This window comes from Meriones unguiculatus, chromosome 12, assembly GCF_030254825.1.
Source record: "Meriones unguiculatus strain TT.TT164.6M chromosome 12, Bangor_MerUng_6.1, whole genome shotgun sequence".
In the NCBI taxonomy this organism is placed as follows: domain Eukaryota; kingdom Metazoa; phylum Chordata; class Mammalia; order Rodentia; family Muridae; genus Meriones; species Meriones unguiculatus.
In genome coordinates this window covers 14,791,818-14,810,920 of record NC_083360.1, presented here as the reverse complement: position 1 = coordinate 14,810,920, position 19,103 = coordinate 14,791,818, and the positions used below count along the sequence as shown (strand labels likewise).

The 19,103-nt window shown below is 39.2% G+C and overlaps 1 protein-coding gene across 9 annotated transcripts in view; it reads left to right on the top strand.

Annotated features, from left to right (window-relative positions):
* Positions 1-19,103, top strand: part of LOC110555025 (cytosolic beta-glucosidase) — a 127,427-nt gene that overhangs the window by 17,884 nt on the left and 90,440 nt on the right. For 8 of the 9 annotated variants that reach the window (XM_060365326.1, XM_060365324.1, XM_060365323.1 and 5 more), the window contains exon 2: positions 16,951-17,178. The exons of the other annotated variant lie outside the window; for it this stretch is intronic. In XM_060365326.1, coding sequence (XP_060221309.1) covers positions 16,951-17,178 — 228 coding nt within the window. The remainder of the gene's footprint in view (positions 1-16,950; positions 17,179-19,103) is intronic. 9 annotated transcript variants of the gene reach the window in all.

The window sequence follows — 19,103 nt, the reverse complement described above, 5'->3', positions numbered from 1 at the left end:
ATATCTTACACTAACAGCTCTGCTTTAGTTGGCCTTCTACAGCTAGCATTGGCCGAGACCAACCCACAGATATGTGGACTCAATGTAAATGCCGTGATTTTTCATAAGCTCGTGGCTGGTGCTTTGGTCAGTGATGAGCCCAGAATTCTGCGAAATGTGTACTTACCTACGTCACAGAGAGGATTTCAAAAGAACTTCCCGTTTTATATTTTATTTACATTTAACTGAGATCACTTAGCATTTGGAGGAAGAGATACAAAAAATACTAGAACATATTTCCCTCTGCTTGAGTAACACAAGTCGTGGTTTCCCTGAGCCTTACTAGTACTTGTCCATCTCTTTGCTTTGCTTGAATGTTCTTATATGACTGTGCTAGTACTGCATGTGGACCTTTCCATGAAAAGTTTTATTTCTCTGCTCCAACTTCAGTTTCTATTTAGAAACCTGATTTGATTAGAGTGTGAAAGTTTAAGTGTTTGTAACAGGATTCAATTAAAATAGGTCATTCTTGGGGCTCTGAAAATGGTAACTGGCCCTGGGCAAATTGGAGCGAAAGTTATAAAATTCAATTGGATGCATCACAACATTTAACATCTTTACGGAAGACATTTTGCCTAATAGATTCAATTTAGAAATATTTAGTGTAGGTCACTAGCTTAAGCACCTAAAAATGTGTGTGTTTGTTTGTTCCTCTGCTTAGTTATAACTAGGATCAGGACACCTGGGCTTTGATTGACAAAATAAACAATTTGTGGTGGGACCTTGAAGAAAGTCAGTTAGTTCCTGTGACTTTATCAGTAGGTTAAAAAGGAGACTGTAATATTGGAGAATAATGTGCTTAGCGATGTTTGCACAAAGGATGCTTTGTCATTGTAAAGTATTATTGAATATTTATGGTCTAACAGACTGAGCCAAATGGCTGGAGGAAAAAAACAGTCAGATTTATGTAAACCTTGTTCAGTGTTCCTGATTCTTCAAGATGGGTGCTCTCTCTGTGTGAGTGAATAAATAAATGATATAAACATTGTTTTAAATCTTGAAGGGACATCAATATCATCTGGGTGTTAGCCAGTGCACCTGACCTACGCCATCGAAATAAAATGTCCTCCTTTGGATAATGATTTCTATCTCAGAAGTATTTTTAAAGCCCAAGGCAATGATGGCAAGTGATAGAGTTTTCTGTCTACAAATAAACCTAAATGATATCTTTACCTAAAACCCACAAGAAATTATTGGCTCTCATCTACAGGCTTGCTCTGAGGGTTCTCAGGCTAAAACTGCATATCCTGTCTTTAAAAAGTGTTTTACTTATACCATAAATATAAGTATTATACTTTCATATTATACTGTTATAAGTAGCAGTATTCTAATTACTTTATTGGGAGAAATCTGAATTTCAAATAAATAATAATAATAACAATGATAACAACAACAATAATAATAATAGTGCCTTAGGATGTAATGGGTCTTTCAGAGTCATGAATGCAGATGTTGAGAACACAAGTAGGTGAAAGGTGATAAGAGGAGCATAAGTGATTTGCTTAGATTGGGTCACTGGTAATCCAAGTGGCTTCAGCCGAGGAATTCATGGAACCTGACAATGGGCTAGAAGGAACTTGCTGTGACGTTTCTTGTGTCCTCCCTCTTCTAATTAAGCACTTGTATAACTTCCAGCATATGCAGACCTGGAGCCCGGTCTGTACCAAGTGCAGAGCTATGTGTGGGATGGTGACTGCTGCTCTCCTTAGGGAATAGGCTGTGCCTCAGCCTATTGACTCAACCCAGCTGCTTCAAGTTGGGCTACTGATTTCAATGATCCATTGGTTCTGAAAAGTATTTTTATTCCTGTGAGACAAAAATGATACCACAGTTGCCTAATATAGACTATCAAATGCATTTTAACATTTTACCAAGATGTAAATCTATTGTGAATCTAATAAAAGACTAAACACACATACACACCAAGTAGAAAAAGCTTGTTGTAATGATAATGGCAGAAAAATAACAACAATAGCTGCCCTTATATAACTGCTAGCTATTGTATCAGACATTTCATACCATCCCTACAAAGTCTTACAAGGAAAATATAATTGCTCCTTGTATAGAAATTGATATAGATTCCAAGAACTTAAATTATCCAGAATGAATTGTATGTAGGAGTTATAACTGCACATTCCTGTTTAGACAAATCAGGAATTCTTATTCTCTTAGTTGGGGGATTCAGAATTCTTTCTGGTGTAATAATTAGCATGAGCCATCTCTGTTTATGTCAGTCTCCTCAGATATTCACCCCTCCCCACGCCTGCCTTTCATGTTTCTCTTGGGAAATGGGAGCTAGGTTTAAATCCAGAGTTGTGCCTTATATGTGGAGAATCCCAGCACTTCATAAATGAACCAACTGTCAGATAGCACACTAGGGGAGGCAGAGGCAGGCAGATCTTTGTGGCTTCAAGACCAGCATGATATACAAATTGAGTCCTGGACAGACAAGGCTATTAGAGAAACTCTGACCCCAAAATGATATCAAAATTAAAAAAAAAGAAAGAAAAAGAAAAGAAAAAGAAAAGAAGAAACAATTGCCCCTTATTGCTATAGTTCTTTTTTACAAAAAAACAACCCAAACCCAACCTCCCGACCTGAGCCAAGCAAACAATAAAAAATGCTATTAGCCTGCTTTATGACTGTCAAATTTATTTAAGTACCCCAGAAAGCATATGTCAAAATTAAATCATTTAAAACAAGATGCTCATATTTTACTGAACCAACCCACCCACAAAACCTACCCAAGGTTGTTGCCTACAAGATATACAGGGACAAAGATGGATCAGAGATTGGCCAACTTGAGACCCATCCCATGTCAGAGAGCAAACCTCTGACACTATGAATGATACTCTGATATGCTTGCAGACAGGAACCTAGCATAACTGTCCTCTGAGAGACTCCACCCAGCAGCTGATAGAAACAGATGCAGAGACTCAGAGCCAAACATCAGGCAGAGTTTGGGGGGAGGGAGTCCTGTGGAAGAGTGGGGGAAAGAATTGAGGGAGTCTGTAGAGTCAAAGACACCACAAGAAGATCCACAGAGTCAGCTAATCTGGGTCCACAAGGCTCACAGAAACTGAACCACCAACCAAAGAGCATGCATAGGCTGAACCTGAGCCATCTGCACATATGTAGCGGAGCTGCAGCTTATTGTTCATGTGAATCCACTAACAACTGGAGCAGGGTGGGAGGGGCTATCTCTGATTCTGTTGCCTAACTTTGGATCCCTTTCCTCTAGCTGGGCTTTCTTGTCTGGCCTCAGTGGGAGAGGATGCTCTTAGTCCTGCTGCAAGTTGATGTCCTGGGGAGGCTTGGAACCAAGTGGGCTTTCACTTTCCTGAGAAGAATTGGGAGAGGAGGAAGGGGACAGGGTGTGAATGAAGGGGAAATTGGGAGGAAAGAAGGAAAGGTGGTTGCAAATGAGATGCGAAGTGAATAAATAAATAAATTAATTAAAATATTAATCTCATTTGCCCAATTCCTAGAACAGATTCAGAGTCAAAGTTTGGGTTTAATTGTATCATGCAAGGAAAATCCGTGATTTGTGGCTGATAAGATTATACTTACTCACTTTTGGAGTTGATTTCGTTTTGGAATTGGGCCAAGGAAGTTCCCAGGAGTTGAGGTTTCTAATAGTGTTTCATGTTTTTTGTGATGTCAGCAAGAAGCTGCAGATCACTAGCATTTTGTAATTTTGACGTAGCAGAAGAGGAAAGAGTTAAAGGGTTTAATTGAGTTTTGTGGAGGGCAGCAGAGGGTTGAATGTAGAGCACCTTTTGCACTTTAAACATTGATCTTTGCTCCTTGTGAAGTTATATAAAAAGAAAGAGGAGTCTCCCTCCACACCCCCTCATATCTGTATTATTAATTTTTTTCCAAGATAGCATTTCTCTATGTAGTTTTGGCTGGCCTGGACTTGCTTTGTATACTAGACTGGCCTCAAACTCACAGATTCACCTGCTCCTGTCTCCCAAGTGATGAGATTACAGGTGTGTGCCACCATGCCCAATAGTTGTTAGTTGTTTTTTTATTTGTTTGTTTGTTTATTTTGTTTTGTTTTTAAAGAAATAAAATAAGGCCACTGAAAAAAGCATTTGCTGCTCTTTGGGAGAACATTTATATTGTACTTGGAGTATTTTACTTGCCTCAAAAGCTCTGGAGCAGATTATATGACCCTGTCAAAATGTGGAGAGGTCAGAGACAGAGAAGTACCAACTCTAGAGGAAACCAGGTGTGTGAGCAGGACGCAGTGGGCATATGTAACAGGTCTGGTTGATCCCCAGTGCATCCAGGATTGTTCTTCTTGACTCCTCAAGCTAGGTGAGAGGATGTTCCTTGAAGGACTAGAGAGATGTTCTCAATACCTACGACATTTATATACTGCTTCTCTTTAGTTAGCTTATGGACTCTAGTTGAAGATCTAGTAAATTTACTCTGTCAATTAGGAAGGCCACGAATGATGAACACTCTCATTTTGTAGATGAGGAAACTGAGATAAAGGTGGTTGAATTAATTTCCTAGAGTTATAGAGGTAGTAATTTGTAGACTTAATATATAGAAAACAGTAACTGAAAGGGAACAGAGAGGGCTTTGCTAAGTCATACATGGCTTAGAATTTTAGCTAGCTCTATGACCATTTTCAAGTCCTTGAACTCAAGAAAACTCCGGCTTCCTCATATTTTAAAAGAGGGGATGGAATCATTATTACTTATAAAGCATAAAAATTGTTTAGAGGAGTACATGTCTATTGGATATATGTTACCATTATCCTAGAGTTTCCCCTACTCTGCCATTCTATCCTTCCAAATGTGGTTTTGATTAGCAAAACAGCAATCAGAACTTAAAGCCAGAGTAGGGGAAAGCAGTGTCTTACTTGATGGAAGGAAGAGGGTAGGTTCTTTGCAAAGACATAGGGAAAAGTCTCTGACTACATAATCTGATCCTGTACATAAATAACTGAATGCAGAGACTTAACTGAAACTTAAAAGAATAATTATGGGAGATCTGCATGGACAAACGCACTTAAGACAAAGAGGTGCATGTATTATACAGGACTAATGGAAATGACAAAGAAGCCACAGAAGTCTTTGGAGTTAAGACCTTCCAACCATCAAAAAGCAATGCCAAGTGCAGGGGTGGAGGCCAGAAGGTTTAGTTGAGCAGGTTTGAAACATTTCCTCTCACTACTTACCTTCTTAAGAATTTATTACTCCTCTGAGTTAGTTAATTAGCTGTTGTGATTTTTAATCATGATTGCAACCCTAGGGATGCAAAACCACCTGGGATACATATATGGCTCTGTTTGTGAGTGTGTTCCCAGGGAGAATTAACTGAATGTAGGCAGTGCCGCTGCATGAACTGGGCCAAGTTCAACAGGAGAAAGCAACCAGAGGATTTATCTTCAGGATTTATCTCTTTCTGATTCCTGACTTTGAGTACAATGTCACTGGCTGCCTCAAATAACAGTTGTGTTCTGTTATTTCTGACACTGATATAGTAACTGGTAAGGCTGTCATGACACAATCATAAATGGAACCTTGTTTGTTTATTTTTTTTCCCCAATGTCCTTGCACCCTGGCTTTTCCATTCACTTTAGGAGAAAACACAGATGGGCATTATTCCTTTGGTTCCTTGGTCCTATTGGGTCTATAATGAAAATATCCAGACATGCTCTCTGCTCTTTCCTACTCTGGACCCTGGAAGGGCCACAGATGTGGGTGGGACCAGGCTTCCACTGTACTGCAAGGTCTGTTTGGATTTGATGGGTGAGGATCACTAACAAAATGGGAGAGTAGAGTGGGAAGAGAGATCAGCCAATGTGTCTGGACTTCAGTTTCCACCTTTCTGACTGCTTGGTTTGACAGGGCCATCTGCTGATGGCTTCTTTGTCAAACAGACAACCAATGGCAGACTGAGATTTTCTGAAGGTTTTGGAAACCAGTTCTGCCCTGAGCCCTTTCGTCTGCATGATGCCCTCCTACTTGACAAAGTTCCCTTGTTACTTTCAGCAAACTCTTGGAAATGGTCTCTCTCTCCTACTCCTGTTCACTCCTTTTCTCCTCCCCATTTCCCCTTTCTTCCCTTTCTGCCCTCCCCCCCACTTTTTATGAAACTCTTCTTTATTATCCAGCTAGAGTGCCATCTGTTTCCTTCTGGAACCTTGGCTGAGAAATGTGGCAAAAGATCAATTCCTGCTTTGGGATTTAAAATAACCAAACCACAAATAGTTAAAACTCCAAATTAAATTTAGGGTTAAGCTTCCTTTAGTGCCTTTGGAGGAAGGCTCCCTGTCCTTTTTATTTTGGAATGCAGGGTATGGTTTCAAACAGTGCTGAAGGTGAGATAGCAAGGAAGGAGTATTTTATGTTGGCATCATACTCATGTCCTGTCAAGATGACCCTTCTCTTTTAGACATTGTTGTGGTCTAAGGTTGGGGGACCATCCTAATTCCTGAGATGCACATTGAAATATAGTCTCAACCCTGTACTTTCTCTGTCCATCAGAATCTAGTCACCTACCAAAGATAGCTACAAAACATAGCTCTGACCGATTACTGGTTTCCACAAATGCTACCATGTCTTGAAGCAGGTTTTTTTTGAAGGTGCTATTGAGCTTTTCTATAGAGAACTGATCATTGCAGATTTAGACTTAGCACACAAATCCTATTTGGGGATTCTTACAAAAGGGTTAGTTTTGGTAGCCCATGCTGGTTATACAGACATTCTAAGAGGTGAAGGAAAGAACATTTTCATGAATTTGAGGCCAGCCTGGGCTGCATAGTGAATTCGAGGCTGGCCTTGTATCCATATCAAAATAGTAATTTTAAAAAATCTAAAAAATTGAGACAATAAAGTAATCCCTAAAGGGGAAGAACAGGTGAGAACACATAGAGAATTTGGTATCATCAGAAGGGAAGACAAAATGTGTAAGCAGCATGCAAAAGTTAGGGCAGTGATACGGATAAGTCCTTCATGGTTACGGAAGAGACCAGTCCTGCTGATACCTTTATCTCAGACTTCTGGTTTTGTGCACAGTGGTAACATAAATTTCAGTTATTTTAAGCCACTTGGTCATGATTTCTTACATTGGCTCCAGAATACAAATGCAAAATCATTTTGCTATCTTAGGCATCCCTAGACAGGTGCTGTGACATCACCATGCCTGTTTTCATTGCCTCGGTCCATTGTCAAGTCTGAAATGAAAGCACAATGTCTCCTTATACAGGTCTGTTTATACAGGGGCCCTGACTCAGCTGCAGCCTCTCTCTACTTACACTTCTTTCTTGTCCTTCTCTTTGAGTTTTTTCCCTTTCCCCCTTTTTGGATCTGAATTCCTTTGTCAGAAGTTCAGCCTCTGATTCATCACTTCTCTAAAACTAAGGGAAATATGACTTTAGGGGATACCTTTGAACTCTGGACTTACTTGTGATTGCACTTATAACAAAATTGTTCAGACTGAGAGTCTTTTGCAGCCGAATTTGTTTCTTTGTAGTTCTAAGGGCTAAAAGTCCAAGATTCAAGGTGTTGTCAGATTTGCTTTTACCTGATGCTTCCTGCTTGGCTGGCAGATGGTTCTATTTACTCTGTCCCCACACAACCTTTTCACAATTCATTGACCTTATTTTAAGTAATTAACTCCTTCCGAGCCTTACCTTCACATACAGGCATATGTTAAGCTATGGAGGATTAAGATTTCAATACACACATTTTGAAGGAATACCATTTGGGTGTATAAATGTTGCCTTTTGAAGTAGAGGATTGTTAACCATTTGCCTGACTTCTTTTAGACACTGGGCTCATGGCATGCTCCCATGACTGCGATGGAATTCCCTTCAAGAGAACCACTTCCCAAACACCATCATCATCTCTAATCTTGATGTGCATGGAATCAGTCAAGGAACTGACGGCCTTCTTTTTGAATGTTTGCAAGTGGGTCTGACACAGCAGTTCTCTTATTGCTGCTCTTGACTTTGCATTTGGTCATCTGCTTTGGGGGATGGGATTCTTTACATCCATGTTTCTCAATGAGATACTCAGTTATTCTTTGTATCGTTCCTCTTTCTAAAAGCTTATCTCAGTTCAATAAAAGAAAATTTATTTACAAGTTTCCTGCAGTTACTGTTAAGTAGAAGAACAAATAAGAGTGAAAAATAGGAGGGAAGAAAGCACATTAAACTGTCTAATTTACACTACCTTTAATTTACTAGCCTACCAATTACTAACCCAATCTCTGAGCTCACTAACACCTATCTTAATTTCATCAATTTTAGTGATAGTATTTTTTAAAACTAAGAACATTGTAAATAGTCTTTGGTTACAGCTATGTGCATATCTGTGCTTGTATGTGTGTCTTGGGCTCATAGAAGGGAAAAGACATCTTAGATGCATAGTCTCCTCATCCAATCTTTGCTTACAAAATATTTGAGAAAAGTTTGGGACATTATATTTTATGATGTAAGGCTTGTTTTGTAGTTGGTTATCTGTACTTCAGAGATATAAGCTTAAGGACAAAACTGAATGGCACCCTTCCCAATCTGTTTGGTTCCACAATGACATGAAACAATGATGACTGAGTTTGTATCTTTCAGGAGCAAATTGATTTCTGCTCGCATGCTAGTGTCTGCTCTTGGGAAGACTGAATAACTTCATTTCATAGCAAAAACACCTTGACAGGTACTGCTTGTCTAGAAAAACTCTTGTTTATTAAGGTTCTTGAATTGCTGGGTTGACCTGTTCAAAGGAAGCCCATTGGCTGTTCAGTTTTCAAGTGGGTTACCTAGTTAGTAATGGGAACAGGGGCTGTCTCAGACATGAGCTCAGTGGCTGGCTCTTTGATCACCTCCTCCTGGGGGATGCAGCCTTACCAGGCCACAGAGGAAAATGATACAGCCAACCTTGATGAGACCTGATAGGCTAAGGTCACATGGAAGGGGAGGAGGACCTCTCCTAGCAGTGGACTTGGGGAGGGGCATGGGAGGAGAAGAGGGAAGGTGAGTGAGAGTAGGAGGAGACAAGGGAGAGGGCTGCACAGTGAATAAACTGTAATAAATAAATACATAAATAAAATTATATTAAAAAAATGGTGGGTTGATTGAGCAAGTGTGGCGTGGTGTCTTGGAATCTCCCAGCAACAGTGTGAGACACAGACAAACCCTATTTCTCCTTCAAAGTAGCAACTTCTAAAAATCTGCAGACTAAGCTCTCCAATCGGAGAGAACTCCATCTTACTTACATGATTTGTGTGCATGTACAGTATATGTGTGGTTTATTTGTATGCCTGTTTGGGGGGTGCATATGCCTGTGTGTACAGGGTGAGTCAGCCAGCGGTGGGCCTTGGGTGTCCTGCTCTGTCACTCTCCACCTTACTGAGAAAACATCTCTCACTGAACCAGCAACATTTTTTTTTTTCACCTAAGCTGGCTGGTAAGTTTGCTTTTTCACACGGATCCCTGGATGTGAGCTCAGGGCCTGACACCCTGATACTCTGTGTAACAAGAGCTCTTCTTACCCACGCAGTCATCACCCCAGACTGTATTTACTTTTGAGACAAAGTCTTTCTATGTAGTTCTGCCTGAAACTTGTACCCAGTGGTGTAGCCCAAGCTCGGCCAGAAATCCTTGCCATGCCCCTGCCTCAGCCTCCCCAGTGCTGAGGTTACAGGTGTCAGTCACCAGAAACTTCATACTAACGCAGATATCTCTCCACAGTCATTGGTTTTCAAGCTTTTACACATTTGCTTAAGACAGTTTCTGGTTACATTTCCTTTGAAAGCATTTGTCTTAGTTTATTTTTTAATTTTATTTATTTATTTATTGATTGATTACAATCTATTCACTTTGTATGCCCCTGCCGTCCCCTCCCTCATCTCCTCCCAGTCCTACCTGCCCTCTCTCTTATCCCTCTATGCCCTTCTCCTGATAGGAGAGGACCTCCTCCCCTTATTTAATGCATGGTTTAGCTAGAACTTTAAATAGCTGTAACGCTGTGATGTTAAATAGTGTTCTATTTACTGCTCGGAGTGGAAGAAGGTGCTGTCAAAGAAGGTGGTATACGGACTTACTATTTTTACTTGTTTTCCTTACTTTTACACTTCCTTTGTTCAGTTCTCTTTGCTTGTTATCATCTGTGACTCTTATTTGAAAATAGCTTGTTGCATACCAGTTTGATATCATGTATACAATTTTCATGTATACGCTCCTGACACCCATACCCATGCATGCACTCATGCAGGCTTAGACACACACACACACATACACACAGGTAAAAACCACAAAGAATAACATAATCAAGTCTTCAGTGGTTTTTGTAAGACCCTCATGTGTGTTACTGGAATTCTCAAAATATCACTGCATTTCAAGGTTCTGTTGTTCGATGCCTGGAAGTTCTTGCCTTCTGTGTTGTTTTGATGGACTGTATAACTCATACCAAACATCACGATATAATAAACTTAGTGGCCTTTGTATTTGTTATTAGATAGTCTTAATGTTAGTTAACCTACTTTATTTTTGTCTGTATTTGGTATATTTTCTCTTAATGTTTACCTTTGTTAAAGCTGAACTATTTATCAAAATTATAGTTTATTCACTACCATTGCTTCAACTTTGCTTGGGAGTTTCTTCTCTTATGTTTTCAGATGCCATAGATTCCTTTCTCTCTCTCTATTTTTTCCTTTAATATTTTCCTATTTAGAGAAGTGTTTCCTCATGAAGGTGCTGTTGGCATCATACCTAGCTATGCTCAAGTTTATGGTACCTACTTTATTTTCGCAGGCCTCTTTATTGCCTCTGCCACTAACTATCGGTAGCACTCCAGTTGTTGGGGGACCCAGAAGCCCGTTTTTACATTAGCTTTGCCTTCTAGAGGTGCCACAGCATTCTGAACTACAAACAGTATTCATCAACGGAGACATATCCTTCTAATTTGTCTCCTTAGGTCGCTATCTTCGTTTCTCCAGTTTAACCTTTTGTTTTTATCTCTGTACTGTGTGCACCTAGCACTGCCTGGTGCAGTGAGGACTGACAGCTGCTCCACAAGAAAAGGGTTTTTATACCGCTTCTTCTTGTTCTCATCTGTGGCCCAAGGCCTGTGCATTTCAATTTTTTTTTCATTGCTTATTTTAGTAGTATTTACATCTATGTTCCTTAATGACACATTTATAACTATTACTTAATTTTTAGTTGATTGTACAACATTAACTTCTTATTACACAAGATGGGTTTTGTTTGCTGGTTTATTTGCAAGCTCACTATATTACACTCACAAAGCCAACATCTCTGTTTTTCTAATTTGATTAAAGAACAAATTTTGTTTAAATTGTTGCTCCATTTTTACATCACTGTGCAAGCTGAGTCTCTAATGCTCTATGGTTACATTTTAAAAATAGTTTTTTGCCTTGTCTGAGAGTTGATTATTCTCTCCTGTTCCTGTTAGCTTCCTTTTGTGCAATCCTTTCAGTAATTCATTTCTTCCCTACCCGACAGAAATGCTGATTGCATCTCATTATTTTCAAACACATTACATACTTTATCAATTTTATTTACCTTACTTTTAGAAACATCCCTTCTAGAACCGTCCATCCTCTTATAATATGATAGAGAAGTGTGTTCTGTGTGTTACGGTGCTTGGTCCTGTGACTCTGATCACATTTGTCCTTCAGGGTCATCTTGGGTTGCCAAGTTCTGCTTTTAGAATCAAGTAATGATTAATAACCACCGCTTTGGAGTTTCACACAAAATGGCGTAATAGGCTTAAAGGATGTTGGTTTTAAAATTAAGCATTTTCTTTTGCAAGCTTATAGTGGCAATAGTTGGATTTCAGGCATATTTTCATGCTTAAACTAAATTTAATGCATACAAATATGAGGATGACTTCTGCACATCCTTGAAGCAATAAAGCAGTAAATATCAACATTTCTATTTTGTGTGAAGGTTGACATGTGGAAAGCATTTTACCTAGCACATGGTATTGCCATATATCATTCTTATTACTGGAGAGACAGATGAATCAGGAAAATGTAGACTTTGCGTGGGACAAGATCTCAAAGCAAAGCAAGCAAGCATGTTAAAAAAATTACCCTGGCCCTCTGTGTTCTTTGTATCATAGGTGACCAGAGGAGAGAAATTTCCATGAGAAGAAGGTTTATTCTTTTGTGTTGGGGTGAAATGTTCTGTAAATATGTTAGGTCCATTTTATTTTTCATATTATCTTGTGCATTTCTGTTTAGTTTTTTGTCTGGATGAGTTGTCTTTGGTGAGAGTTTGGTACTGATGTCTCCCACTATCAATGTGTGAGGGTCACCATGCAAGTTCAGTTTTAGTAATATTACTTTTATAGACTTAAGATGCTCTTGAGTTTTACATATGATGTTAAGAATCGAAATGTCCTCTTGGTGGATTTTTTCTTTGGTAAGTATATAGCATCCTTCCTTATCCTTTCCAATTATTTTTGGATTGAAGTCTATTTTATGAGATATTAAAATGGAGGCATCACCTTCCTTGGTTCATTTTCTTGGAATATCTTTTTCCATACTTTTACCCTGAGGTGATGTAAATCCTTGATGTTACAGTGTTTCTCTGAGATGCAGCAGAAGGATGTATTCTGTTTTCATATACATTTTGTTGTTTGTATCTTTTTGTTCAGGAATTGAACCCACTGATGTTGAGAGATATCAGTGAATAGTGTTTGTTTATTTCGGTCAGTTATTTTGTTTATGGTGCAACTGTGTGTATATATGTGTGTGTGTTTGTTTGTGTGTGCATGCACGTATGTGTGTGTGCAGGTTTTCTCTCTTTTAATTTGCATGTCTGAAATGATTTATTCCTGTGTTTTCTTGGCTGTGGTTGACTTCCTTATGTTGAAGTTTTCTCTCTAGCACTTTCTGTAAGAGCTGTATCAGTAGATACTGCTTAAATTTGGTTTTATTGTGAAATTTCTTATTCTTTTTATCTATAGTGATTGAATGTTTTGATGCATGTACTATTCCAGGCTGATGTCTGTGATCTCTTAAAGTTTGTAGAACATCTGTCCAGACTCTTCTGGCTTTTTAAGTCTTCATTGAGAAGTCAGGTGTTATAGGCCTGACTTTTCATTGCTTGATCCTTTTCCCTAGTAGCTTTTAATATTTTTCTTTGTTCTGCACATTTAGTGTATTGATTATTATGTGATACGAGGTATTTTTTTTTTCTGATTGGACCTTTGTAGGCATCTTCTTATTAGGTTAGAGAAATTTTCTTCTATGGTATTGTTGAAAGTATTTTCTGTCCCTTTGTCCTGGGTTTCATCTCTTTCCTCTAGTCAAATTATTTTAGATTTGGTCTTTTAATAGTGCCCCAGATTTCCTGAATGTGCTGTGTCAGGATCTTTTTAGAGTTAACATTTTCTTTGATTGAGGTATCCATTTCTTTAATTATGTCTTCACTACCTGAGATTCTCTCTTGTATCCCTTATACTGTGTTGGTGAAGTTTGCCAATATCAGTATGAACAAGTTAGTCCTAAATTTTTCATTTTCATATTTCCCTCAGTTTGGATTTTCTATATTGGTTCTATTACACTTTCAAGTCTTGAGCTATTTCATTAATTTCTTTCTACTGTTTGTGTGTTCATAGATTTCTTTCAGGGATTTGTTCATTTCCTCTTTTTTCATTATTTACACAATTATTCTTTATTTGATACACAAACAATGAGATAATTCATGTTAAAAGACCCCTTTTAAAATTTTCATTTGAAAAGAAGGGGAGTTAGTAAGACCTGGAGAGGACAGGAGCTCCACAAAGAGAGCAACCAAAATATCTGGGCACAGGGATCTTTTCTGAGACTGTTTCTCCAACCAAGGACCAAGGTTCGTTCATGGATATAACCTAGAACCCCTGCTCAGTTGTAGCCCATGGCAGCTCAGTATCCAAGTGGGTTCCATAGTAAGGGGAACAGGGACTGTCTCTGACATGAACTCAGTGGCGGGCTCTTTGACCACACCCACTGAGGGAGAAGCAGTCTTGCCAGGCCACAGAAGAGGACATTGCAGCCAGTCCTGATGAGACCTGAAATGCTAGGGTCAGATGGAAGGGGAGAAGGACCTTCCCCATCAGTGGACTTAGAGAGGGGCAAGGAGGAGATGAGTGAGGGAGGATGGGATTGGGAGGTGATGAGGGAAAGGGTTACAAAGTGAATAAATGTAATTAATGTAAAAAAATAAAAAAATAATTAAACATTTTTTCATTTGGAAGCACTTTCCTGATAATATTTTTGCATGTGAATACCTTAGTTTTATAGGAAAGGGGACTTTTCTTATGCAGATTTTCTTTACACATTTGGAGTCTTTGGTGAATTGGCAAAGCCAGTGATTTAGTGGGTGGATACAAATGTCTATTAAAAAAAAAAAAGAATCAGAGTCATTTCTGGGGCTCTCTGGCCCTAGACTTTATCAGCAGAGTTAATTTACCCCACACCATAGACAACTGCAGAATGAAGTGGGACCACATTTTACTTTATCTTGCCAAAATAATGGTATAAGTTCTGATGCCAGTGACTCAATCCACAATATTATAATGAAATAAAAATCAGTGCCTCTTGGTCCTAAACATAAACACAGTATTTTTATTAATCTAAATGGTGAAACTTATGACAGTCAACATCTTGCTCATATTGATCTTGGCAACTTCTAGAGATGGTGTGTATCTTCACTTCTTCTTTAATGACCATGAAAGGATTGGTATCGGCTTGTCAACCCCAAGACCAAGTTCTCAGCCCAAAGGAGATTTATTTGCACAAAAGGGGCAAAGGGCAGGCAATAAAGATCAAGACATTTTAATTACACTTTGTTCATTTTGTATCCCCCCATAAGCCCCTCCCTCCTCCCCTCCCTATCCCACCCTCCCTCCCCTTTCTGCATGCATGCCACTCCCCAAGCCCACTGATAGGGGAGGTTCTCCTCTTCTCAGACTATCAAAGCAGATGCTGAGCCTGATGGGCAAGTGTTGGGCAGAGTGAATGGAATTTTATGTAAGAACTGGGAAATAGTAAGAGCTGGAGAGGACAGGGTCTCCACAAGGAGAGCAACAGAACAAGGAAATTTGAACACAGGGAACTTCCCAGAGACTCATACTCCAACCAAGGACTATTCATGGAGATAACCCAGAACCCATGCACAGATGTAGCCCATGGCAGTTCAGTGCCCAAGTGGGTTACATAGTAATGGGAAGAGGGACTGCCTCTGACATAATCTGATTGGCCTGCTCTTTGATCACCTCCCCCTGTGGGGGGAGAAGCCTTACCAGGCCACAGTAGAGGACAATGCAGCCACTTTTGATGTGAACTGATTTATTGCTTTTTAACTTCTTTAGTTTTTTATATATTCTGGATATCAGCCCTCTGTCAGATATAGGGTTGCTGAAGATGCTTTTCCAGTCTGTAGGCTGTCGTTTTGTTCTGATGACAGTGTCTTTTGCTTTAGAGAAGCTTTTCAGTTTCATGAGGTCCCATTTATTGATTGTTATCTTAATTAGGGAGAAGCACCTAGGAAATAACCTTGAAGACCCTTGCATTTCACTGTAATTCCACTGCACTTTTCCCTTCAAATGTAAGAACAAGCCTAAATCTACCATTCCTAGATCATACTGCTAGATCCGGGCTTTATAGCTTGCTTCACATACCTTTAAATATACAAAACTTAACAGCCCTGCTATGTATGTTCTTAAATCCATAGAGTTCCTAGTTTATATCAGTTTTAAGTTTATGAAATTACCAAGCAGAAAGAAACATCCTCTGACTTTAGCTAACAACTGGATAATACTTTTTCATTTGTCTTTCCTGCATTTCTTTGAAGGCCATGTCCTTTACACTGGTGTTTTTTTATGGTGAAAAACATTCGTTTTAGAAAATAGATATATAGTATTTACTATCATAGAACAACAAAAACAGCTGTGTAGATTTTTTTGTGGTGGACAAAATTCTATACAGTCATAATAGGAAAGAGAAAGTCATCACAGAAAGGGAAAAAGTGTCACCCAAATATTTTCCATTAACGATTATACTACATATGAATACATACAGTTATTCCTTAAATAAAACCAACTATTTGTGCTATAACAAATTGTTAAAAATAACATTTTAAAATTTTAATTTTTTTCAGTTTATTATTTATCTCTATTGAAGTCCCTTCCCTCAATTCCTCCCAGTCCCACCCTCTCTCCTTTTCCCCCTCTATCCCCTTTCTCTAGTCCACTGAAAGGGGGAGTTCTCCTCCTCTGCCATCTGCACATAAATTGGCAGTTTTACAACTGGTAATTGAAATTGGTAAGTTCCTCAGCAGTGTGGAGAGTGTAGTCTTCCCAAGTATCTCCTTCACTAGGCATGGTACTTGATGCAAAACATCTGTTGAATGTATACAAGTACAAACAAAGGCGTTTCAAATACAGTATCAACAGTGAAAACTCTTTTCGTCTTCCCACAAAGAACAGGCTGGACCATTAAAGAACTCCCTCTTAGGGAAACAGAGCAGGGATTCAAATGTAGCCAGCAGAGGTATGGTCTTCAGACTGATAGGATAGGACAAGATTGTTAGTCACCACCAGGAGTAATGTTTTCAAGGCAGCAGTGCTTGCCACTCCAACATTCATAAGCTGAGGACTGCCTCTGTTTACCTCCCGAGAGCCCTTTGGATAATGAACCATGAAAGCTTGCTATGCCACAGCACTATGCAATACGTTTTCATTTGCTACTAGTCAGCTTCAGGGATCAAGGACAGTTAAACACATAACCCATTCATGCATGTTATTTTAAAGGCACATTTTAAAGTTATAAATATGGTACATTGAGTTAATGAGGTACGTTCTTTTGGTGACAAATATTTGCATTCCACGTATGCCTCTTAATGTCAAGCCTGTACCCGTTTCATTTCCTTCCTCTTCTCAGGAGGCTGGGATGCAGATGGAAGAGGCCCTTGTGTCTGGGACACATTCACCCATCAGGGAGGCGAGCGAGTGTTTGAGAACCAGACCGGCGATGTAGCTTGTGGCAGCTACACTCTGTGGGAAGAAGATTTGAAATGTATCAAACAGCTTGGATTGACTCATTACCGCTTCTCTCTTTCCTGGTCACGTCTGTTACCTGATGGGACGACAGGTTTCGTCAACCAGAAAGGCAAGTGTTTCTTAAAAATAGAAGGTTGCGGCTTTAATTCAAGGTTATTGCTGCAGTCTGGCATAATTAATCCAGCATGCTGTTCCACAGGGTAGCTTTGAAATTGCAAGTTTTCAGAGTGATTATAGGAAAAATTTTTGAAATGGGTTTGCAACAGCTTTCTCAGTAATATTTTGGTTTTCCTGGGCAGCTGAGCTCCTCTTTGGACGAATGAGGGATATGTGGGTATGAAGGAAGCTGGAATAAGGGTTTTATTTATGTAAGATATTTTCTCAGTGAAGGTCAGTTTCCAAAATCTGCTGTATTAAACAATTTTTTTTAAGTTGTATCATCCATGAGAAATCAGGAAAACCCCGAAGAACCTGAAAGGTTAAGGGATTTCAGCTGCACTGATCTCCCAGTGTCAATATAGAGGTTAGTTTCATGACTCTAGAGCTCATTTAGTTGAGATGAACTAGGTAGCATCGGCTACATGGTATACTATATGTAACAGTTTTTTCTTGGCATCATGCAGTGACTCAGTTTCTCCACGAATAGAAAGGAATACTATAAAAGTTTACACTCCAGATAATTACTAAAAATTACACGGAATAATTTTGTCCTTCTAACTATTCTTATAATACAAAAATAAAAGAAACATTCATTTCTCTACTGAGTGCTTTACTTAGACATTTTAACACACTAATAAAGAAGACACCACAATCATATTTTATAGCTGGGCATGTCCAAGTCCACACATTTGGTAAATAGATATGAAATCTAAACTTAAGATATAGTTACACTTTATATACAAATAGGCTTGGAAACCTGGCCTAGGGACCAAATCTGGCCCACCACCTGTTTTTGTAAATAAAGTTTTACTGGAACACAGCCATGACCATTCATTACACACCATCTATGATTACTACCCTACTGCAATGGCAAAAGTGAGTAGTTGGGTGGAGACCATATGGCCTTCAAAGCCCAAAATATTAATGATCTGGTTCTTTGCAGGAAAAGTTTGCCAACCCCATATTCTACAACATATGGCTCCTAAATTCACACTCTTTATTATTACTTAGTTCTGGAAAAGAGTTCATAAAACTTTTAGAAGTACTAGATAAAGCAAATGAAGTGAAATGAAATGAGTGTAAAATTTAGGGAGCACCTTCTAAATACAGGATGGACAATCATATGACCTAAGAGTGGCTCCTCTTCCTACATGCCCAAACTTTCCAAGCTCCCACAGCCTTTATGATGCTGTAGGATTCACATGAACAAGCTACATCAACCCTTACAGGAAAATCCCATGCTGCTAGTGCCTGCCTTGCAGTGGTTGTCTCAAACAAGGCTGGGTGGTCTCTTTTTCGTGAAATGTATGCACAACACAGAGGCTTACAAGAAGCTCTAGACTTTAGGGTAGCACTCCCCTCCCCCATGAATAGGGGCAACCTAAGATAAGTAGGCCCATTGCTGAATTCAGGAGATTAACCAAAACAGAGGCTGTTGCACGCGATTGATTATTTTTATTTTTGGCTTTGAACAAGAAGTGACATATTGTTTGGTTCAAAGGTGAATATAATTTTCTATCTTGCTGACCCAACCCCTCTATCTTCTTTTTTCTTTGTACTGTGATACCTGACAATTGACTCCAAATAAGCTCAGTGTCTTGCTTCTTCCTCTTACTGGTTGCCACTTGCAGTAGACTCTCATTATTGCCTTTGCAGCTACTAGCCTTCTCCCTTGCTCAGCATCCTCCCAGCCCTCAACTGTTTATTATTCTCAACAAGGCTTTTTGACTCAAGGACAGATCTGCCTGCTCTCTCCCCCTTTTGTCCTCTTGTCTTTCCTAGTAATACTACCATGTCAACTTTCCTAAAACTTGGTCTAACTCACAGTAGGCTGGGTCATCTCCTGCAAAACCAGAGAAAGATTGAAAAAACACA